Source organism: Anser brachyrhynchus (assembly GCF_964034855.1).
Source record: "Anser brachyrhynchus genome assembly, chromosome: 2".
Classification (NCBI taxonomy): Eukaryota; Metazoa; Chordata; class Aves; order Anseriformes; family Anatidae; genus Anser; species Anser brachyrhynchus.
In genome coordinates this window covers 133,261,747-133,283,184 of record NC_137695.1, presented here as the reverse complement: position 1 = coordinate 133,283,184, position 21,438 = coordinate 133,261,747, and the positions used below count along the sequence as shown (strand labels likewise).

The window sequence follows — 21,438 nt, the reverse complement described above, 5'->3', positions numbered from 1 at the left end:
GGCTTCTGAGAATAAGTAAATGAAATAGATGAAGATGTTGAAAGTTAGAACAATCATATTAGCATAAGGCTTATGACTGGCTTTTAAAGCCTGGTTAGAAGCCACTTGCTGCAATGAGGACAGATTAAACATCTTCAGGTCAGTTACTGGATCTCTTATAACAAGAATCTCTACCCACATGAAGGAAACCTTCAAGCTTGTCTTCACACATTTTTGTATTCTTGCATCTAGAAAATCTCTTTTGTTTTTACTTTCTTTTCTCTTATTAAGAACATTAATGCCTAGCTTCATATGATGATGTCAATCATAGATCTATTTTGATCCAATTTCACAGAACAGTCAAAAATAAACCAAGGTTAGAAAAAATATTTATTATGAAAACACTGTACAAATATTTGTCTGATTCCCAAGCTATCACAATTCTTCACAAAGACATTCTCTGGAAGCACTTCAAAGTAAACAAGGAAAAAAGTGCACTGCAGTGCATTTGTTTAAATTAATACACTTTTTAGTGTATATATTAATGAAGGACAACTCTCAAATGTAAGGCATAAAGCTTCAAAGATCCTGTTGAATGTCGCTCAGAGCAGATGTAATTCGTCTGATTTTATTTTCCATGGCTTTTTTATTGTTTGCCATTTCCTGTAGAAGCTGACGCATTTCTTCTTCAACACAGTAAACCTGAAAGCATATACAGATCAAATATAATTCTTGCTTTTCCTTAATACACCAATGAACATATAATCTTGCCAATTTTTAACACTGATAAGAAATGGAGGAATTCCATGCTTATGTTAGTACAGAACTTGTTTTAAACTTTATATTACGGAAAAAAAAAATATACATATATATATATTTAACTGTAGTAGTAATCCTTAATAACAAGTATTTTCTTAAGGAGCTAGATGAAACACCACCAATAAAGACATGACAGAACAAAATTTCTGAATCAGAAAAACAAAGTTGATGGCATATGGCATCAGACATTTAAATGAGTATAGCCATTTTGCCAGTAAGCAGAATTTGCAGTAGCAGAATTTTGTTTAAAAACGTATTAATTTACTAGGAGATTGCTAGTAATGTATCAAAACTAAAATATCTACTTGTGTAGAAAAAGTACCAGTCCATCACATCCAGAAAGAATGCAATATATAGCAAGAACAACACCTGTTAACACAGGCATGGGTGAGTTAAATGGAGTATCTGGTATAATAAACATTCCTTATCTATACAGGCAAAAATAATGGTAGGGTATTGATTAGTAACAGCTACGCAGTGTGCAACTTTGCTTGAACACAGAACCTCGTGACAGTACAGTTCCAGATTTTTCTTACTGTGCAAAGAAGGATAAAATACAAATAGAATAAACATATTAATCTAGTATCAAAATTACTTTTTCGTTCGCTGCTTCAATTTGTTTTTGCTTTTCATTTGCCAGCTGTACTAGTTCTGCCTCATGAGCTGCCAACACTGACTCAAGTTGTTTTCTAAAAGCATCATCCATTTCATGAAGCTTTTCCATAGCAATCCTAAAAATAAAAAAAAAGTTACACTCTTGCAAACAACCAAAAATATTATTTTGCTTTGTCTAATTCTACGTTTCATTAAGGATTTAACAACATAGATACAAAGACAATTATTTCAATATCTAGCTTCAGAAGATATCCTGTTTTCTCCAGTGCACGCTCTAGTTTCATGCACCATATTTAGGGCTTCTGGCATTCTGCTTAGCAGAAGCATTTAATCACCATTAGCCGACACATTTAATCACTAGCAACAATACAAAAATTCAGACTTGCTACTGTCAACATGGCTAAGAGCTCCATATGTTTTCAAACACCAACTTATCGTACTTTTGCTTCCTGAGAAAGGAATGACTAGACTATGAGATCCTGGAGACTGCCTGCAGGCCTGAGTTTCACACAAACAAAAACAGTGTCTACTTTACTGACACTCCTTCATGTTTCCTTGATTCCAAGCAAATTCTGCTTTTAGGCGATAATTTTAAAATATGCAGTAACAGAGCAAAGCAACTTATTCCACTACAGAATTATTTTACACCAAATTTTTGAAACAAAATAATTATTTTGGATAAAATTTCATTTTCACAACTGATTTCACAACCATTCCAAATCTTCTACATTTTCTACTTCTACATTTTAGGTGTAGTTGCTGTTTTTTTTGTTTTTGTTTTAAATCAGACTTGACTATCAAGGTATTTTCTTTGATTTATTAATCAGATAACCTTTCTTAATTAACGAAAGGGTGATTAATAAAAGTGTTTAATTTAAAAAGCAAAAAACCTTACTCATACTAGCTCATTCCTTTAGTAAACTGTGGTTATTACTGCTACATAAATCAGCAGTCTTGCTAGCTACCTAGCCTCCTCTTAAGAATACTTGAGAGAAAGAAGGAAAAACAAGAGAAAGGGGCTAAAGAATAAAGTTCTCCTATTACCAATCTAAGCTCATCACAGGCAGTGGTCTACCATATTTCTCCATAATGCCAGAAATATATAAAGCAACTGAGCATCATCTACGTCCTAGGTCATTTTCTGGGGTGTGGGTATTTGTTTCCAGACTGTTACAGACTGTGAGCCTGTGCCTCAAGTGCATGATCATCTTCACTGCATGACTCCAGACAGCACACATGACGACTGTATACAGGTCACTATCACGTAAGCATACTAGGGAGGCATAAATATAGGCTCTAATCATTTTCAAAATAAATGGGAATATAGCTAAAAAGTATACAGAACAAATGCTGTAACTGAATATTAAGTTCCATGTAGTAAAGTCACCTGTATAGCAAGAATTATTTCTACGCACACCGTTCGCTGGAAACTGGCTCACCAAGTACTTAAAAAAGCATTATGCGTTCTGTCACTGTGTAATAAACATTTTTGTATACTTATTAAGAGTGCAACTCTATAGTAACAGAGCAGTCACAAAATATGCTATTAGTGTTAAGGTTTTCACCTCTGAGTTTGAAGACTTTTATTTCTCTCTTCGATCAGCTTCTTCTCTTTGGTATCAAAGCTCTCCTTCATGTGTTTAACTTGCACCTCCAGCTGGCTCAACAGCTCCCCTTTACCTTGCCACTTCTTTTTCAGGGCACTGAAAATAAATTATATACATTTACAATGAACGCAGATGCCACTTTTTAGGAGGACAGAGAATGTTTTTCACCCCCCCCCCCCCCCCCCCATTTCTATGGGTTTTAATAGCAAGGAAGTACTCTATGAACAAAAAAAAACCTTCATGGAGCTGTTGTATACAATTACAATCCCAAAGAATTATAGCCAATTATATGCTTCACCTGTGTGCCTTCTTAATGTCATCAAGTTCTACTTCTTTTTCTTCTAGCCGTTGCTTTAATTGCTCTTTTCTTTCATTTTGCCTTTCTAATTTTTCCATTAGCTCTTCAAATTCAGCAGCTTTTTCATCCAACTGCCCTTGTAAATGCTTCTGAGCTTTCTTACTTTCTTCATGCTGCTTTTTCATTTGTTGGTCTTTTTCTTGTAAACCCTTTAAGAGAGAAACATTTCAGAACACAAAAATGCCCTCCATTTCAACTGTTACCCTTTAAAAAAATAGGGTGTTTAGTCTATGCTAAACAGAACAAAGCAGAATGATGCAATTAATACGCTAAAGTTTTAAGTCTCTGAATGAGATGAATGGAATAAACTGAGCAAAACATAGTTGCTCTGTTAAAATACTGACTTACAAAAGCAGAAGGAATATTTACATTGCTAAATAAACCCAACATAAACTCCATTTTTTTCTAGTAACACAGGAAAAACTGTTATCCTAGTCTTTTCCTCTCTCAAAATCATTATCAAAAACAATGAAGCGAGGCAAAGAGAAGACAAGCTGTACATAACTATGATTCAAAGAACATTTCCACATGTTAAGTTAGTACAAGGCCCTCTTCTGCTCCCAATGAAATCGACTGCCACTGACAGCCTAATCATGCTGAGTTAATAAAACTAGGAGTGCAGAGCCAGCTTTCATCAGTCTTTACCATAACTTTCACTGCAAATCTTAATTTTTAAATAAGCACATAAATTGTCACACATCTGACTTACTTCTTTTAATCGCCTAATTGTTTCTGTCTGGTCGTCCACTATTTTGTTTTTAATTCTTATAGTATCACTGTCCTGTTCCTTCTGCTTTTTTAATGTCTCAATCTCGTTTGTTAAAACCTCAATTTTTGCCTCCAGCTTTCCCCGATCTTGAGAAAGATGAGCTCCTAGATAAAACAGAATATTCATACTACAACACTCTGTTAACAGGTAACTTCAAGATGTGTTTTTTTGTTTGTTTTTTTAAATTCACTTCCACTGACACTACAATCTTAAACACGATCACTTCAATCTGCAAGCAGACAATACTTAAAAGGAAATACAGAACCAAAGGTTGGTATTTTACCCTTTGAAAACCTGTCTAACAAAACAGGAACAGTAGTTCTTACACACTCAACCAATCTCAAAGAACCCACAAGATGGTGCTAAGAGTCACATGAATCAGGGGGAAAACAAGGCAAAGCCTTTTTTCACCCTGTATCTAATGCACCATTATTTACTTTTACAAGTAGTCTACTGAAATTTTCACATTGGACTTCTGATAGACATGCAGTGTTAAATAACACTACCAACAAATCCTTTCATAGCTTCATATCTAAAAGTGCTTTGTATAACATTATGGCATTTTGATTTTGACATTTAGGGGATGTAGAATAACTACGTGTATTCACAACTAACCCTCCCACAACTGCAGTTAAAGTTCTTATAAACAGCCTGTGTACTACAGAAGATCTATTTTTCCACGTCATCTTTACAACTTGATAAGATAAACAAGACATCCAGACACCCTCTCATGATTACAAGTATATTAGGATGTTTACTTGAAAAGTATGATACTGAACACCAGCATTTTTATTGCAATAGAAAGAATAGAAAGAAGTTCTACCCTGTTGTGCCAACTCCTGCCCCCATATTTTCCTTTCCATTTTTAATCCATCAATAACAGATTCCTGGGCAGTCAGCTGAGAAATAAGCTTTCCATTTTCCTTCTTCAGAAGTTCCACCTGAACAGCCTTTGCTTTGTCCTGTTCAATCACAGTTTCAAGTTCTTCAGTTCGGCACTGTATGAATATTCATTCATGGAATGGGAAAAGAAAATAAGATCTTAAGTATTCAAAATTTCAATCAGTGCTAGCCACCTAGGAAAGTAATACGGTTATACAGCAAATTAAGTTAACTGAGCAATATTCTGCTTGCATGTAACCTTCTGCCTGATTTAAAAAAACCCTCTTCCCATTAACGAAACACAAACATTTGCTTCAAATAGAAATACTTAAATCCCAGAAAACTATTTATAAAGCTGTTTTCTTAAATAGCCATCTTAAATTATTAATGCCATTATAAAAACCCATTTACACATTGTAAACATGCAAGTCAGAAACAACTTTTGCTTCCATTGGTGCTCTTAAGACATTAAAAATCAATCCAAAAGACAAATGAACCTGTGGTGTTTTGAACTTCCCACAGTAAGGATTTATCTTCAATTACGCAGGCAATTTTTTTTGGTTTACATATGACTTCCGTTTAATATTACTATCACTGTATTTTGTTTTTCAGCAACAGACGTCACTCATTGGCAGAATCATGTTTTGTTTGGACAACACAATAGTAATGTGTAGCAAGGAGATTAAAAGCAGCTGCGCAGGGGCTGTATGTAGGACAGGCTGGATACATACATGGACTGGATTACACTTAAAAGTTGTTGAACAGTTAGTTATGTTCCTAAGATGCTTAAGAACTATTTGTGGATAACAGTACTGTACTATACTAGGACAGATTAGCAATATAAAATAAAGCAACTGTGTCCATGGTATGTAACATTAAAATTAGACAATTAGAAGGTAACAACTAATATTGATGATTTTGTTTAACTCTCAGAGGTACTGTGCTGATAACTACACTGGAATATTTACACAGTTTCATTTTTACTTCACATACAGTGTCCAGCTAGTATTTTAGCTACAGAACCACATTCCATTATCTCACATTAATACCCCTGACCTTTTGTAAATTCAGGTTTTTAAATCTCAGTTTAGAGTCACTAATTGATTACATATACACCGCTAGTGCTCATCAGAGGGCAAGAACTGCACTTTCTCTGAATACATGAATGACTCTAGATTTTGCTATATGGGTAGCATAGCGTTTGTACCTTTACATTTGCTGTGGCTTCCTGATTTGATTTCACTAATTCTGCAATCTTCGCTTTCTGTTCTTTCACTATGCTTGTCAAGTCTTGGATCAGACTTGTCATCTCTTTTTCCTTTTGTTGAAGATGAAAGAGGGCTTGTTGATGTTCAACTAGATCAGCAGCAGCATTTTCAAAATTCTCTTTAACCTAAAATTTGATAAGAACTCTTAATACTAACATTTGAGAAAGAGTGTGCATACATACGTACATACAAATGACATCTTATTTTCAAATAAAGGAAGAAAAGAAGTTTAGAAACAATAATGTGAAATTAATCAATATCTGAAGCTGGTTTTCTACCAGTTAGTTTGTGATGTTTCAACTCACAAAGCTAGTTATGCTCAGCTACAAGTTTGTACGAAACAGAAGAAAAAAAATGAAAGAGTCTTCATGGAAGTGTGAGAAGCAGACCAGAAAAAAAACAGAGCTCAATAGACAAAAACACTCTCTTAATCATATGAGGTAAAACAACATTAAGATCTGGAAAGAAGAACTTACAAGGAAAAACCTCAGAACTCAGTTTTAAGGGAAAGATTTGAAATGATTTAAAATGAAGAGAAGCCAATTTAAGACAAGATATTCGAAGCTGTATTTATTTCGCTTACCATTTAAAATAACATCAACACTAGCCATAGAAATAAGTTATCTAATGAATTCAGTAAACAAATTTTTATTTTGAATTTTAAACATCAGTTTTCAATTTTGAAATGCTGAACAATAGGGAGCTCAATTATTAAATACACTAATATACACGTAGCTATAACCTTATCAAAAGGCTACAGGACTTTTTACAATAATATACTCTAATAGAAAATAACTTTTTTTTTTTTAAAGACAGAAGTTTTTCTAATTTCTTTTCATTAACTTTTATTTACAAACAAAAAATGCATTTTTTGCTGTGGGTATGCTGACTTAGCATTTAGCATCTAGGTTTTCATTACTGGTATTTCAAGGTTTACTAGTATTTTTACAGGAATCCTTGGAACAAACACCTTAAGAATCGAAAGAATATGACACATTTAAGAGCACTACAGCTCTGTCTAGTTTGAGATCAAATGTTCTCGTGATCTTACCTCTTTAAACCTTTTTGCCTCGATAGTTAAAGCTAAACGAAATTCATCTTCTAACTCTGTATACTTCTGGTTTAACGTATTAATTTTCTCCTGAAATTCTTTAACACGCTGTTCATGCCTCTGCTCCTCTTTAGCCACTTCTTTTGACAAAGCATCTTGAAATTCGGGTCCATGTAAAGCAACTCGAGTTTCGAGTTCTTTCCTGGAGTTACCAAACACATGCAAGAACTATAGAGAAAAGAACTACAGTATCTCACAACACTACTTCAGTTGGTTTCCTTACTATTTTTAGTAAGAAAAACTTTACTAACAAAACGATAAATTATATAATAAAGGGGATACATTCCTTAGTTCCACTAACAGATTTCAGTCTTCCATGACAGTGGCCTTGGGATGGGAAAAAGCGCATTAACTACTATTAAAATACCCAGAGAAAGGAACAATTTTACTTTTTAATTCAATCTTCTGTAGGAATTATCCAATTATTCTTTTGCTGTTAGCTAGTGTTTGTTTGCTTTGCAGTTAACAAGGAATCACAAAGATCAGGAAAAGATGGGAAGTCAGGAAAACCACTGTATACCAAATACCCTCTTCTGGAGTTATTCTTATCTCCTTCCTTACCAAACAACTGTTACTCCTCACTCAGACCCCAAACGTGAAAAGCAACACCAATCTAAACAACAGCAACATAAAGAGCTTCACTATATGCCTCCTTCCTGAATGGAAACATCCCCATAGGAGAATGATGAAGAATTACCCTGCACTTTAAGACTAGTCTGTTCAGTTGCTTTAATGCAAAAACAAAGCCTGCTGTCCTTCACATTAAATCTTTCGGAGATTTATAAGGGAACAATCAAAAGTTCTCAAAAACGTAGCTATCAGATCTTTCCATCTTCCATTACCTTGACATTTGAATACATGTATACTTGAAGTCTAGCATGTGTTACCAGCTTTTTTTTTTTTAAATCAATAACCTTCCTCAAATACTAGTATAGAAAACACCACTACTTGCTTTAGTTCGTACATATATTTGATTGTATTAGCTCAACAATATAGAACTTCAGCTCAAGCACTCTTCAAAAAAGCAAACTTTGAAGGGAAAGGGGAAAACAGCCAATAAAGCCACCAACCCACCCACCCACACTAACACAAGATGCTATAGAAGCTGACAATTTGGGGAATGCTTTGTATTACTTAAGTATATGCAGACCTTCAGACAACAATTCAAATGTGATTTTAATTTTTACCTGATTGTTTCCTAGATTAAAGACCACGTATTTAAGATACAAGAGGGTTCAGCCATATAATAAACTAAGAATATATGAACAGAAAGACTGGAAGAACATTTGCCTACATGAACTTGCAAGTCAGGAGTCTAAAAAGCTTTGAAGACATCCTTAGATAGGCATGAAAATGTGTGGGAAGACATCTACTTTTTTTTTTTTTCCTGTTTTAAACAAAGCACATATCTCCCATTAAAAACAAAAAGCCACCCACACACTTGGGAGAACACATTCAAACAAAACATTTGCAACACTAACATCTCTATTAACTTGTTGGGAAAATGAAACAGAAGATCCCATACCTTTGTTCTTGTTCTTTTAATATAAGAAGTTCGTGTAGTTGTTTTACCTTCTCCCTCTGCTGTCGAAGAGATATTCGAAGTAACTGTACTTCTCTTTCATTTGCTGATGCTTTAAGCTCAGCTTCTTGCACATGTTTCATCTGTATAGAATTCATAAAAACAAGAGGAACAAGATTCTTAAAGCTATCATTTATTCTTTAGATCTTGTACTAGAATACAAATGAGCAGATGCTTTAATAAAAGCTTCATGCACGTTTACTCAGGCCATTATGTTTACATCATGCTCCAAAACTGACAGTATTTTCACAAGATTATGGTATTTTATTATGTCACCTCCCCAGGAAAAAGATATTTTTTACTTTATATACTGTTACACGTGCAGAAATTGAAGATTAAATGTTTAAAATCTAAGTGTTAGCTTATCTTACTAAGAAACAAAAAAGATCTCATTGTAATACTTGTATTGGTTTCAAGCAAAACACTTATAGTTGTATTTCGTATCACTACTTTTCTTTAAACACTCCAAATCCAAAAATCTGCATCTTACAGTTTAAAGTTGCTGAACAGCGCTGCTTTCTAGTGATTTTACAGAAAATGGAGACGCAGAATAAACAGTGGATGGAATACTCCACTTTTTCCATGAAGCATTCATGAAGAATTCTGTTTTATAATCTGAAGCCTTTTACGTTAAAAAAACAAAACAAAACAACAACAACAAAAAACTTTTCTGTCCTGGCAAGCAGAAACAATAAAAGAAAATAGTTATAAAAAAGTTTTAATTACTCATGAAATGGTAATTCAGAATCAAGATGCTTCAGAAGTTAGAATATGTAACAGAAACACTGGAGGTGATGTTAACGCTGGTATTCTTACTCCTCAGGATTACTTGAAGAATTCATCTCATTAGTTGTGTGCTCAAGTGGTGTTAATAACTTAACTACTTTGTCAATCTGTCCTCCTAAGCAAAGCAATGGACTCGGCATCTCTCTCCAAATTCTGTACTAGCACAATTCTAATCTGTTTGCTTTCAAGAGTAATGAAGCTGTGAAAGGTTAATAGACTACAAGATTACTTTATGCATTAGGTATCTAATGGCAGAACTAAATGCAGCAGGGCAACCTGGTTTAATTTCCAGCTCCCACCAGAAACAAACAGAAAATTCAACCTCCACAAAACAAGAGGCAAAACAAAATTGTTTTCTTTCTGAATTCCTTCACAATTCTCCTTTCAACTCCATATTTAACAATCATAATTAAAAAATAAAATAAAGAAAACCTACATAGCATATCCTATTGTGTTAGATGAAACATTGCTTCCAGTAGCTATAATAATACATAAGGGCTTCTGCATAACTTTCAGTTTGAGAATACTAGAAGTATCTAAAGTTCATACGCTAACTTCAGCTGTATGAATACCACTGTACTATTGTGAGGCATGTGTAAGAAAACAAGTTGCCATGTTCTAAAGGGGAAGCTTCTTCATCAGAGCATTTAGATGCAGCCCATTGTATCCCTCTTGTTTTGTGGACGAAAGGAGGTAATTCCCTCCTAAATTGAAAAATTAAAAAAAAAATCAAATGAGAACACTTGTAAATTTAAACAGTGACAGAAAATAGGGTAAAAATTTAGATGCATGGAATCTTGAGTCCTTTAAAGAAATAATCTAGTCATGCTGACTGAAAACCTTATACAGTGACTGCATACAGCAATGATGATTTACCACTGATGGCAGTAAACTTCTCATTGCTAGGAAGTTAATTGCTAATCTGTACTATAAGAAAGCTCTATAAAGTATTCTAGAATTCATTAATGCTAGAGCTGATGAAATAAAGAGAAGGTATATTAAATCTGCATGTTGAAAATGAGAATCTGGCCCTCTGCACACTCCCCAGTTCTCTGCTTTCTTTTTCGGTATTTGAGTGACAGACCTTTGAGCACCATACTGGCAGTTCAGAGACTTTTGAGGATGGATTTATTAAGATTCAGTTTCTGTAAGCGGACACATTCAGAAACACAAATGAGCTAATATATGAATATATTCAAACGATAAAAATATAGATATTGGGGGAGCTGCATTTAGCCACTGAAAATTCACCAAAGAGTTATTCAGTCAGAAACAGTGGCATGTAAGAATAAAAAACAAAACTACAACCAAATAAATACCCCAAGCCAACAAAAAACCACAGAAGTTTTAAAATCAATTCTCAGCAATTATCACTGTTCTGGTTGGGATTAAAAGCATTTAATCAGCAAAACAAACAGAACCATCAGGTTTCTCTCTCACTAGTATTATAAGACCTTTATTGATTTCAGCCACATTTTAAAAATGTGTTTTCACTTCTTTGTATCTTCAGAAAATATCAATTCTTAGTCTTAAGTACATAAGACTTGTTCTCTTTTATCCTAAGAACACGCCACATGACATTTCTATTGCTAAAGACATTCAATGACAATTAAAATGGATGCTTGTTATTAACTACCACTATGTAAAAAAAAAAGCTTTTACTGTGGAAAACTAAGACTTCAGTCTAAAGTCGTGTTTATTAATATCTAGCAGTATAGTAGCTATCCAGTTTGAGCATTATTTACTCATGAAAAATATTTACCTCTATTGCTCGTTGCTGCAGCCTCTGCGTCTCCATCTTGGATAGTGTTTCTTCTAAAGCTTGCATAGCCTTCTGACGTTCTGCTTCTTTATTTTTTGCCTGATTTAACTCATTAGTAAGTCTTTCAGTTTCACTTTTCAGCTGCTGGACATCTGCTTGTAGTCTTGTTTTAGCATCTCTCTCTTTCAATATCATTTCCTTCAACCTGAGAAGGAACGCAATCAAGTTGTATGACAAACACTTTTTAGTTTAGTCAATTATGACAAAATTTATTAAGTGTTGTAGCACTGCAGCTTGCACTTCTTTGCATTACTACACTGAGCTTCATTTCAAATAAAACTAAGCTGAAGACCACCTCATTAATAGGTTGTTAAGGAAATTACATTCCAAATATCATTTTGCTTAATATCTAAGTTGTACCTACACTATCAATTTCTAATTTGATACTTTTCTTCCAAAAACTTAGCTCTTCTATCAAAAAATATTAGAATAGATAAGGACATTTAAATCTCAGAAGGAATAACGTAATACTCATATTCAAAATGACAACAAAGAAAGGTGGGAAGGGAACCTCAAGAAACAAGGAAAAAAAAAAGGGAAATAGAGTGACTCATAGAATGGTTTGGGTTGGAAGGGACCTTGAGGATCACCTACTTCCAGCCCCCCTGCCATGGGCAGGGACACCTCCCACCAGATCAGGTGCTGCTCAAAGCCCCATCCAGCCTGGCCTTGAACATCTCCAGGGATGGGGCATCCTGTGCCAGTGCCTCACCACCTCCATAATAATCACAGTCAATCATGGACGGTAGCTCAGGAAGCACTGTAAGAAAACGTGCCTGATCCATACAGTGCAGTTGAGAAAGACAAACAGAAGAGACATCTCTGAACATAGTGTTGTTTGTTGACAACTACGTTAGAAGAGAGAAATTCTGAAAAATAGAAAGAAGTTGTTCAGAAATGTAAGGATTAGGATAGCAGTCTATATGAAGACACGCTAGACCTGACCTGCACAACATACTGTCTACTAGCCAACCCTGGCCTACCAAAAACTTCTTTGTGCACGCATGGGAAAAAAGCCAGCTGTGTGTATAGGTGGAAAAAGAGCTTGGGAAATGCGAGCTTCAAGTAGGACATAAGACAAAATACAGTTACTAGACCTTCAGCTGAAAGAGAAAGTGCAATTAACAACAGATTAGTTGGAAAGTAGAGGGCTAGAACTGGAGTTAAGCAGCATACTGTTACAATTCTGAGACACGAAGAGGAAGACTTGGATACTAAGCACTGACAGAAATTCCTTGTTTCCCTACGTCTTCTTGAGCAAGCACTGATAACCCATCAGGTCTTGCCACATACTGGATTTAAAGAAGAGCTGCAGAAAGGAATTTCATTAGGTAATACAGACAGATGTTCAAACAGAACTTCACGACGCATCGTTTTTCAAGTAGTTTTTTAAACCTGTTCTCATTTCTTGAGCCTATAAACGGAATTAAAGAAGAAAATGCATATACTACAGCACTCCACTTCCCTACCTCTCTGTAGTATATACAGCCATACTCTGAATATTCTTTTCTTCTTTTGCATATTTCTGTAGTTCTTTGACATGCTCTGTTAATTTCTTCTCTGCTTGTTCTGCTTTCCACCTCCTCTCTTTCTCCTGATCCAGTTCCTGAATCAGCGCCTTAGCAAGAATGTGGTAAGCATCAACTTATTTGGAAATACTCAAATGTAGCCAAAAATGATGAACAATATTCACAATTGTAAAACACGGTTACTTGGTCTTACTTGAATCCAGAGAAGAGTGCAAGTGATCTGGCCAACCCCCCAAAAAAAGTAAAATCAAACAAATTATCTTCCAGTTGACACTATAAAGAACTTCGCTATTTTTTAAGACTATCTACATGCAATTACTTTTGTCACCTCCAATTTTAGAGTTCCACCATGAGACATACATTTGACTCCCAGAGGAGACACACTCATACTTGAAATGATGCAAAACATACTCGGTATGTGGATTCCTCTGTGGCGTTTGAATTCATTTCATCCACTTTTTCTAAATTGCTCTGTCTTCCAGTTAGTATTTCAGCTCTTCTTCCCACTACTTCCAAATCTGGAGCATCCGATGATGAATTGAGATTAGAGTCTGTCTGATGGGAATGAGGACACTTTGAGGAACTCCTCTCTTCCCTATAATGGCAGCAGATCAAGATATACTTAAGAATATGAAGAGTTTAAACATCTCTTCAAACACCATCATAAAAAGTGCAGGGGTACAGAAGCTGAACTACAGAGTTCAGAGCCACCTAGAAAATAATTCATAAGCATGTCATGAAGCAAGCAGCTAAACGCAGATCTTCAGTTGTAAAAATATGTAGTATCGGTAGATGCTATTGGAAATATGATCAGATAGATAGGAAACAGTTTTTGGAGAAGCAGAGCAGCTGACTAATGTAGTCCAACTTACATCATCTTCTGTTCCTCACTTCCAATATACACTATATAATCAAACAAATTACTATAATATCCTCAGTGTCTGCACAAAAATGGGACAGTTATATTTTTGATGACTGTTCTGACATCATGATTTTTTTTTTAAATTTGACTCAAGCAGAGATGCATTTTCATAATGAAATTCTGTCTCCATAATTTAAAAGGATAAAATAAAATACAGATGAAAAAGCAAGCTGTTAGAATTCAGAAAGTGTTTTTGAATTCTCAGTTCAATTTCCTTTTCACCTAAAGACTCATATGAAATGCTCATACAGTGAAATGACTGAGTGCAGACTATTTCAAAAAATTAAATAACACGTAGGCATAATTTCTATATATGTACAGATGTGTTACCATTTCAAAATATAAGGCACATAAAGGACTAATACTGAAAAATAAGGATGCAGTTTATATAAAACAGTCAGACAAAGAAAAAAAAGGGGGGGGGCTTGGACATTTATCAGCTGGGCCAGCTAACAAGTATTTCATTTTCTTCCTGCACCTCTCAAGAATAAACTTCAGAAATTTGACACAATTGTTTTCCTAATCAGTAGATTTGTTGTAAAGCCTCAGTAGCTAATGATTGTTAGGGCATTATTAACAGGAAACTAGTTTATTCAAACTACCACTTTCATAAAATGTTTCAGGACAAACTACGTTCTCCCTGACAACGTTCAGCTTAAATAATTTTTCCTTTATATGGCAAACATGGACATACCTGTTAGTTACCTTCCTTTTAGGATGATTTGCATGACATCGAGTAGATAAGGTAGTTCTACGGTAAGTAGGGATCTTGCTTCTTTTCACAACCTTTTTATTGCTCTCTTTCCCACTCTCATGATCGCTCTCAGAAGTTGGATCTGTGTCTCTTTTAGCTTTAAGAACATTTGGAGGGGCTTCCCTTCCTGATACCTAAGAACAGATCAAAGTTTTATTTGTACATTTTACACAGTCTAATTAACTAAATTCTAGTACTTCTCTATATGTTAGCTAACGCTTTCAAAATCATTTCCATTAAGATAATTGCTTCCAAACTACCCCTTCCCTCCTTGCTAAAACAATTCAATGATTTAAACATAACAAACCCAATAGAACTGCATGCTTGAGAATATGTAAGTGTATCTTTTTGAAGTACCTGAAGTTTCTTTAAAAATCATTAGGCATAGAAGCTTGGTGCAAAATGTAAAACACACGGTACAAAAAAAGTAATTACATGTTTGCAAGGCACAGCATAAACTGTTATCAAAATACAGGAAAATAAACCTGACAAACATATCAGATCAACTTGACCTATTACTTAGCAAAATAAACTTTCACAAACTCTACAATGCTGCTGTTTTGCTGCATTTCATATTTCACTCTGGTTCAATTACATACAATGATGGCTTCGGAGTGAAAAAAAAAAACAAAATACAGAAAACAATTTTCTATGTAATATATTATGATCAGATAGTTCTTCCAAACACATATACTAGTTTTTAGTCAATACGAAAGTTTCCTTGATTCAAAGTTCAATCTCCAGCTTTAAAGCGTTGTGTTTTTTTTTAAACTTACTCTCAGATTTTCAAAATTACTAGATACACGTTAGTATGAAGTCAGCACACACAGAACCAGTATAAATCATATGTCAGTAATGGTGAACCTTTGCAGTATCATAATGTACATCTCATTTTATGAAAACTTTCTGTGCAATCTTAGAAAACAATCACCTTCTGCAGGATTTCTGAAATTTGATCTTCGATTTTTTTAATCCTCATCTCACTCTGTATTTTATCAAGTATGGCCTTCTCTGGTTCTGAAGATGAAACAAGCTCTGTAGAGGAGCTGACAGAACTTTGTGCTGGTATTTTTGTACGCTGACGAAAATATGCTAACGCCTGGTCAATATGTGGTGTCACCACTGGTAACGCAACCTTGTCCTGTCAAAAGGAAAGACAACCCCTGTAACATTAATGAATTACATGCAATAAAAAAAAACTATCAATTTTAAATTCAATACACACAAACTATGGCACCTGATCTTTGGATGAGGGGGACCCAGGTGAAACCAAACAGTCCAAAATGCCTTCTAAACATTGCAAATTTGAACAATTTCCTTCTGCTAGGTCTACTGGTTCACCATAAACACTTCTTCCATCTAGAACCATCAGCTGGGGCAAAGTCTGAAGAAGAGTTTCTCTGTAACCTTAAGGAAAAGACTGAATTTAAATTACTCAAAAAAAAAAAAAAAGGAAAAAAACGATGTGTAGCGTATTTTAGGTACCTTGTCATCATTGCAAAAGTAGTGAGTTATCTACAAGTGTCTCACCAATCCCTACCCATAAAGGCTTTCAACAGAAAACATTACAAAACAAAAGAACTGGGAAGGTGCCTGCATAGCCCCGGTCTACACTGAGATTTCTCCACCACTATGAGAAGTTGCAAAGACAACTTTTTATATACACCTACTGCACTAGAACAGCTGGTACAAATACAACGATACACAAATATAACAAAAATCAAGTTCTGAAAGGACTACCCCTAACTTAGTCCTTTTCCAGTGAATGAAAATGCTACTTATATTAGCATCTTACATACAGTGTCTTACGATCTGTCTGTCACTGCTTACTGATGCTGTGGGAAAAGGAGGAAAGGTTAACAGTGCTTATAGCTGATCTTTCTCTTGCTGCAGTTTGCTCTTTGTCCACCTTAACCTAAAGTAAGAGTTAACCTTAAGGCACTTTATGTGCCTTAACCACGTAAAGAGTTGAACCTTATCAATGCACACAAGATTTACAACTTTGAGAATATACGCTATTTGCAAGCTTCAGAACCTGGCCAACAGTTTACAGGAAATTACTGACCGATCGAGTTAGTAATTATCTACTACAAATCATCTACCTGACGTGAGATCCATACCTGCTGTCTCACAAACTGGATTGGTCTTTCCATTTTTTTCCAGTGTCAGATTGGTCAAACAGCACAGCCCCTTTAAGCAGTGAAGTAAATGATTAGTATCATTTATGCAGTTGCTGTGAAGGTCAATACAGCTAAGCTTGTAATTGGTTCCATGAAGGCACTGGAATCCTGTAAATTTAAGAAAAAAAACACAAAATAAGGATTCCTGCTATGGTTCTAGATTATAGGGGTTAGATCAAATGGCATCTCGTTGAAAAATATTCAGTAAACAATACATCACATTTGGAAATGATGTACCAACGTTTGATAAAATAAATCTTGATAAACATTTTGCTTGAAGTTCCCTTTTATAACTCAGTTCGTTAACAAAAGTTGTTACAAACATTCTTTCCAATTTCTACTATAAACTCCCTTCGTTCTACAGCTTAATATCTTAGTTAGAAACAATGACTGACCATTTCAACAAAAAAGATTTAGAATTTCCACATCACACCCAAAGATGCATTTTTGTCTTATAAAAAGGGAAGATGGGAATCTTTTGGAAGCATCTTCCAGAAGTATTGCATTTTTCACTTTGGAAGTAAGTTTGAAATGTTTACTGTACATTGGTGTGAACAGAGCAGGGAGTTCTAAACAGTGACACAGATTTGCCAAAATTCTGTGCACATCATACTAGAATAGCCCTACATATGATTGTTAATAATATCTCTTTAAATTTTATTTCTCTTGCACAGTAAAAAAGTAGAATTCTGTTCTCTGTGAAAGGAAAAAGCTCTGCTTTCTTCACTCATTTCACTAACAATACTTTTAATTCAAGTAGAGAACATGAAATCAAAATATTTGTTCATCAAATTTGTAGCTACAGTTACTGGGCTTCCAGATTTACTTAGTCCAGACTATTATAGGTCATACAAGTGAGAAAAATATAGCCTGGTTCTTTTTGTAAACCATTACACATTGTTAAAAATAAAAATCTTCATGCTTCACAGTTCTTGATAGGAATTTTACCAAACCAGATCTGGTGCTCTGAGTAGCTACAGTTTGTAAACCCACTGTTCAGCAACACCAGATGTTGCAGGCCGACTTTTTTTTTTTTTTACCCCTGTTCCCATGCAGCTAAATAGGAGCACCTATAAACTGCTATGGTCAAGTTTACAGACGTGAAGTTCAGCCTTGCCATTAGAATGTATTCCAGTTCATGAACAACCCATGACAGAAGAAAATTTAAAGCTGAGAGTAGCAGCAGCTGCCACCTTCAGCAGCATTACTCAGTCAACTGGCTGAACTACTAGAAACCTCTGCAAACACACCTAGTCTTTTTTAATTGAAGTGATGTAAATGCTTTTTATTGCTCTGCACATGCCCAAGTTACTTACCAGACAGATCATGTATACGATTATATGACAAATTCAGTGCAGTTAAACTAAAAAGCTTTTCCAGTCCTAAACAAAGTGAGGGAAAACGAGACAGTCAGATTTTCAGTAAAATGCTCTGCTTTGTCAAATCAAGAATCACAGAATCATCTAGGTTGGAAGAGACCTCCAGGATCACCTAGTCCAACCTCTGACCTAACACTAACAAGTCCTCCACTAAACCATATCACTAAGCTCTACATCTAAACGTCTTTTAAAGACCTCCAGGGATGGTGACTCAACCACCTCCCTGGGCAGCCCATTCCAATGCCTAACAACCCTTTTAGTAAAGAAGTTCTTCCTAATATCCAACCTAAAACTCCCCTGGCGCAACTTTAGCCCATTCCCCCTCATCCGTCACCAGGCACGTGGAAGAACAGACCAACCCCCACCTCGCTACAGCCTCCTTTAAGGTATCTATAAAGTGCGATAAGGTTGCCCCTGAGCCTCCTCTTCTCCACGCTGAACAATCCCAGCTCCCTCAGCCGCCCCTTGGCTTGCAGAGACCTTGCAAAGACTTGCAGAGTAAATCTTTAAAAAATCATAGCTACAAATTATGATGAACTATAACCATAATATAAATGAAAAAGAATCAGTTTTTCCTTTTATGCAAAGGCATCTTTCTCTGATGTCTACAGACAGTACACACACATTTTATAGTTTACACAATATAGTTGGCAGTTTATATTAACTCCATAGAGCCTCAGTACAGGCATACTTCCCAGAAGTAAGCTTTACCACAGCTCTTAGAAAAACTTCCTAAGCTACTAAACGGACTGAAACAAACACTGCCGACCCTCCACTTTCGTTATCAGGTTGCCGGACAAATTCAGGGTGCGCAGGCTCCCCAGGACGCTCAGCCCCTCGATGCGGCGGATGCGGTTAGCGGACAGGTCCAGGTGCTGCAGGCCCCGCAGGCGGCCGAGCCCCTCGATCCTGGCAATGCCGCGGCGGCTGGCGTCCAGCGTCTGCGGCTCCGAGCCTCGGGCGACGTCCAGGAGGCTGCGGGGAAAGGCACCCGCCGTCAGCCGGGCGCGCCCGCGGCCTCCCCTCGCCCCTCAGAGCCCACAGCCCCCCGTCAGGGCGCCCCCCTCACCTCTGACCGCCGCCATCCGCGAGGCCGGGCTGCCCGGGGCCGCCCCGCTCCGCCGCCATCCCGCCGCCGAGCTTCGAACTTCCCTCCGCTCCTCACGGCGCCGTTACGACAGTTCTGCCGCAAAGCAGCACCCCGCCCGTCGCCATGGGCACGGCGCATACGGAGAAAGGGTCGGGGGGGGGTCAGCTCGGAGCATGCGCACTGCGGCAGGTGACGCCGTGGCTTGGCCGTTGTGGGGTCGCCATGGAGGCGGGTGCCCTTAGAACCGTAGAAGCCTAGAGACGTCTAGGCTGGGGGAGACCTTCAGGGTCATCAAGTCCCAACCGTCAGGGAAAAATAATGTTGTGGTTTAACCCGGCTGGCAGCTAAGCACAGCACAGCCGTTCGCTCACCCTCTCCCCGCCCTCTTTGAGATGGGGGGAGAGAATCAGGGAAAAAGTGAAAGCATGTGGGTTGAGATAAAGACAGTTTATCAGGACAGAAAGGATAATAATAATAATAACAACAACAACAGCAATAATAATAATATAACAATAATAATAATAATATAACGTGTACAAAACAAGTGATGCACAATGCAATTGCTCACCACCCGCTGACCAATGCCCACCCTATCCCTGAGCAGACTGCCCCCCTGTCCCGGCTAGCCACCCCATATTAATTGTTCCATAGGATGCCATATGGTATGGAATACCCCTTTGGCCAGTTTGGGTCAGCTGTCCTGGGTCTGTCCCCTCCCAGCTCCTGCTGCACCCCCAGCCTGCTCGCTGGCAGGGCAGCATGAGAAGCTGAAAAGTCCTTGGCTTAGTATAATCACTGCTCTGCAACAGTTGAAACATCAGTGTGTTATCAGCATTATCCTCATCCTAAATCCCAAACACAGCACCCTACCAGCTACTAGGAGGAAAATTAACTCTGTCCTAGCTGAAACCAGGACAAACAAAAAAAGAGAAATTCATCTGCCACCTCATTCCCCCCAGCCCTTTTTCTCATAGCCAGCTGCCCTCCCAGCCCTCCCCAGTCCCTGTGAGCAAATGGGGAAGGGGTGGCTGCGGTCAGTCTGTAACAGCATCTCGCTGCTGCTCCCTCATGCTTTTCCCTCCTCCACCATGGACCTCTACACAGGATGCAGGGGAATCTCTGCTCTGTCACTAGAGCACCTCCTCCTCTCCTTCTTCAATGACCTTGGTGCTCACACTGCTGTTTCTTACACTTTTTGTTCCCTCTTATTCTGCCTGTGCAGCGTTTTCTGCCCTTTCTTAGGTGTATTTTTCCAGAGGTGCCACCAGCTTCACTGTCAGGCTCACCTGTGCCTTACAGTGGGCTGTTGGAGGCAGCTATGGCACCCACAGAATCCACCCCCGCAGCCTCCTGTTACCAAAACCCTGCCATTTACACCCAACACAGCTGGGGTTGAGGTTGGTGGTATGTAATGAAAGAAAAGACCTTCCTGCAGCCCAGGAGCACCCAGCCAGGAGTATCATAGACTCATGGAATCATGGAATATCCAGAGGTGGAAGGGACCCACAGGGGTCATCAATTCCATCTCCTGGGTCCACACAGGGCCACCCAAAAAATCAGACCATGTGTCAGAGCATTGTCCAAACATTTCTTGAACTCTGGCAAGCTGGTTGCTGTGACCACTGCCCTAGGGAGCCTGTTCCAGTGCTCAGTGACAATGATGAGGTTATCCCTCAGCCTTCTCTAAGCTGCACAAACCAAATGACTTCAGCCGCTCCTCATGTATCTTCCCCTCTAAACCTCTTACTATCTTAGCTGCCCTCCTTTGGACACAATAGGTTTAAGCCACAACATTGTGGCAAACTGCATACAATGCTCGAGGTGAGGCCTCACCAGTGCAGAGCAGAGTGGGACAATCCCTTCCCTTGACCAGCTGGCCGTGCTGGGCCTGAGGCACCCCAGGGTAGGGTTGGCCCTTCTGGCTGCTAGGGCACACTTGTCTCTTACTCAGCTTGCCAACTCTTACTCAACTTCCAATCAAACAGA

General features: G+C 37.4%; 1 protein-coding gene across 1 annotated transcript; it reads right to left on the bottom strand.

Moving 5' to 3' along the window:
- Positions 1-352: 352 nt before the first annotated feature.
- LRRCC1 (leucine rich repeat and coiled-coil centrosomal protein 1) lies at positions 353-19,588 on the bottom strand. The gene is made up of 19 exons (XM_080581203.1): positions 19,432-19,588; positions 19,132-19,337; positions 18,300-18,365; positions 16,924-17,091; positions 16,041-16,210; positions 15,735-15,944; positions 14,744-14,937; positions 13,539-13,722; positions 13,068-13,216; positions 11,539-11,743; positions 8,934-9,073; positions 7,349-7,550; positions 6,237-6,422; positions 4,971-5,145; positions 4,088-4,251; positions 3,319-3,527; positions 2,979-3,116; positions 1,394-1,529; positions 353-681 (listed from the first exon to the last, which is right to left on the bottom strand). The coding sequence occupies exons 1-19, from the start codon at positions 19,488-19,490 to the stop codon at positions 559-561; spliced, it is 3,084 nt and encodes a 1,027-aa protein (XP_080437329.1). The 5' UTR covers positions 19,491-19,588; the 3' UTR covers positions 353-558.
- Positions 19,589-21,438: the final 1,850 nt, after the last annotated feature.